Source organism: Penaeus vannamei, chromosome 24 (assembly GCF_042767895.1).
Source record: "Penaeus vannamei isolate JL-2024 chromosome 24, ASM4276789v1, whole genome shotgun sequence".
NCBI classification, from domain to species: domain Eukaryota; kingdom Metazoa; phylum Arthropoda; class Malacostraca; order Decapoda; family Penaeidae; genus Penaeus; species Penaeus vannamei.
Window position 1 is genome coordinate 21232524 of NC_091572.1, and position 3008 is coordinate 21235531.

Consider the following 3008-nt stretch of genomic DNA (forward strand, 5'->3'; position numbering starts at 1 on the left):
ATATATATATATATATTTCACTGGTATACTCTTCCAAAACCAACTATAGTTGTCTTCCAGTTTTAAATTTTTCACCACTAATTTTTTCTGTAATTTCGTTGGTTAAAGAAAGAAAATCTTTTGTCACCTATTTAGATAATTGCAATTATGCTGTCATATTAGACTAGATGAATAAAAAGCAAATAAATGTAGAACAAATAATCCTTTGAATGTAGTTCCCTACTATAAAAACTTTTTTTTCAGATATAAATCAGTATGATATATTATAACAGAGGAACTACTAGTTCCAACTCTGTGAGGTACACAGATAAACCATTGCAAATTTTCAGCTTCTTTATTTTGATCATTTCTTCTTGTATAATGGGGGGTGGGGGATTTTTGTGAAGATGACAGAAGAAAAAACAGAATGACATTATACTTTTTGACATCCTGAGTCCAGTTTCTGAAAAGGTGTAGCATGACTATAAAATATTAACATTGAGAAGGATGAGAAGAAACAGAGAGAAAGTGTGTGAAAATAAAGACTGAGAGAGGGAAAGAGAACGAGAGATGGGATAGATAGGATGAGGGAGAGAAGGAAGAAGAGCGAGAGGGAAGGTGATGAGCAGGAGAGGGAAGGAGAGCAAGAACAGAAAGAGAGAGGAGGAAGAGCAAGTGTAATGGTAGAATGTGATGAGGAAGGGCAGGGAAGAGAGAAAGGGAGAGAGTGAGAGGAAAGACAAACTGAGAGAAGAAAGATGAAATAGAGGAAGAAGGGGAAGTGAAGGAAGGAAAGAAGGGGGACAAGTAGACGAGAAAGAGATTTTTTTTTTCTCTTAAAAATAATGTATAAAAAGGTTATTAATAAACATTTGTAACTAGTATCAAGATTCTTAATAGGAAATGCTGCATACAAATAAATATACAAGTTATCATGTATATTAACAAGCATATCAAAATTTCCACATGTAACATTTGATAAGTTCAAAAGTTCTTTTCCTACTAAGCTCTTTAAACAGTTTACACTTTTCAAAAAATGTTCAAAAACAACCAAAATGGACACTGCCATCAAAAGCAGAGGCATATGAATTTTCAAATGGACAAACTTGTACTAACATGGGTTTGCATTTTAACCCTGTGCTTCTCTTGCAGCTTTCCTCTCATAATATCTTTGCAGTGCAAAGTCAAACTTCTCTCCTACAGTTCGTTTCTCAAAGAGTTTGCGAATCCTGTCCATTCTCTTCTCTTTCTCTTCCACTTCATTCTCTTTCTTCACCTTGGTACCTCCTTCTTTCTGTGACTTATTATCCACCTTTCCATCTTTAGACTTGTCTGTACTGCGTTTCTCATCTTTGTTGTTTTCCTTTGTACTCTCTCTCCTGTCTGGAGATTTTGGTTCTTCCTTAATCTTCACCCTTTCCCGACTCCTTGATCGCCTCTGTGGTGAACGAGATCGTCGGTCACCAGTCTTCCTTCGTTGTGGACTTCTTGACCTGCTGTGTCTAGCATGGCGATCCCTTGATCTTGATCTGTGTCTGCCCCTGTTGGATCTTTCTCTCTCCTGAGACCTATCCCTTCCAAATTTCCGCTCTCTTGTCCTGTCATATCCTCTTCCTCTTTCCCAAGTTTTCTCCACATCCCTTCTTCTCTCTCTTGAATGGCTGCCTTCCCTCCTCCTCTCTCGTGAGTGACTCCTTTCTCTTCTCCGTTCCCTGGACCGGCTTCGCTCTCTCCTCCTCTCATGCGAGATACTTCTCTCTCGTCTCCTTTCTCTGGAGTTGCTCCTTCCCCTAGACCTGTCATCACCTTTGTCCTTTCTGTCTTCTGCTGCTCTTAGCCTCTCTCTCCTCTCTCTGTATGACTCAACCTTCTCCTCTTCCTCTGAATCTGAAGAGGGAGCACTGCGCCTTGCCACTTTGTTTTGTCCTCGCACCTCTCGCTCAGGAGACTCACTCAAATCCCGCTGGGTCCGATAGTGTTTCTGACGCCTGTTGTCATCCTGTCGCCGTATAATCTCGGTCTCTCCATTGCCAGCTGCACCATCACTGTTTGGTTCTTTCTTGATGACAATATCCTCTGGTTCCTTTTTTATAGCAGATTCTCCCATTTTTTGCTTAAAAATGTGGTTGTAGAATGCACCAAAGTTCTTATGCTTCATTACATCAATTTGTTCTGAAGAATAAAATGAAAAAAATTATGTAACCATTTATCCAATCTGTAATTCAGACTTACAATAGCTATACATTGTCTCTATACTGTCTTTTGAGCTCTATGTAATACTGCATATAAATTCATAGCCACACTTTTTTTTTATCTATGAATATGGACTTTAAAATAAAAAATTAATGATTTCAAATAACCCTCCTTTGAGATTAAAAAAAAAAAGAAAAGTTGAAATCTGCATTCTGATAGCAGAAAAAGATAAACATTATAACTACACAAACACACACCTTCCTGTAGTTCTTCAAGTCTCGCTTTCTCTTCTGCTTGTTTTAATTCTTCCATTTTCTTGAGGTAAGAGGCTGTGACAAATGACTCCTTATCAGCAAATTCTTCCCCTTCCATTTCACGCTCCTTTTGAACTTGCCTCTCTTTGCGACGTTCCCCTTCCAATTTACGCTTCTCAGCATGCTTCAAGATGTTGTGGATATATTTTGGCTGCAAATATGGGAGAGAAAATAAAATACTTGTAAAAACACATTTCTATTCCAACAGCTCTCCTTATAAGAAAACACCTTATACCCTTAACTATGGCTGCATTGAAAGCCATATATACTGCTAAATATGGCTCTGACTACTAATATACATTGCTAATGTAAGAACAATAGACCTCTTGGAATATTTGATTTACAAATCAAGATGACGTGACTCAGAATATACCATTTGGAGATAAAATAAACCCTTGATTAAATATTAATCTTCTATTCTCATATCATTAATTCTTCTTTTGATTAATACATCATTTAGAAAATATGTATTCATCAACCTATCTTTGGATTGTATTGTATTTCTAAAACTGCATACTTCAT

At 37.3% G+C, this 3008-nt stretch overlaps 1 protein-coding gene across 1 annotated transcript in view; it reads right to left on the reverse strand.

The window, feature by feature from the left end:
- Positions 1-320: 320 nt before the first annotated feature.
- The window catches only part of LOC113823135 (nuclear speckle splicing regulatory protein 1), a 13727-nt gene continuing 11039 nt past the window's right edge, over positions 321-3008 (reverse strand). Inside the window, exons 4-5 of the mRNA XM_070138472.1 lie at positions 2430-2637; positions 321-2151 (exon numbers count right to left, since the gene is read on the reverse strand). Coding sequence (XP_069994573.1) covers positions 1109-2151; positions 2430-2637 — 1251 coding nt within the window. The 3' untranslated portion in view covers positions 321-1108. The remainder of the gene's footprint in view (positions 2152-2429; positions 2638-3008) is intronic.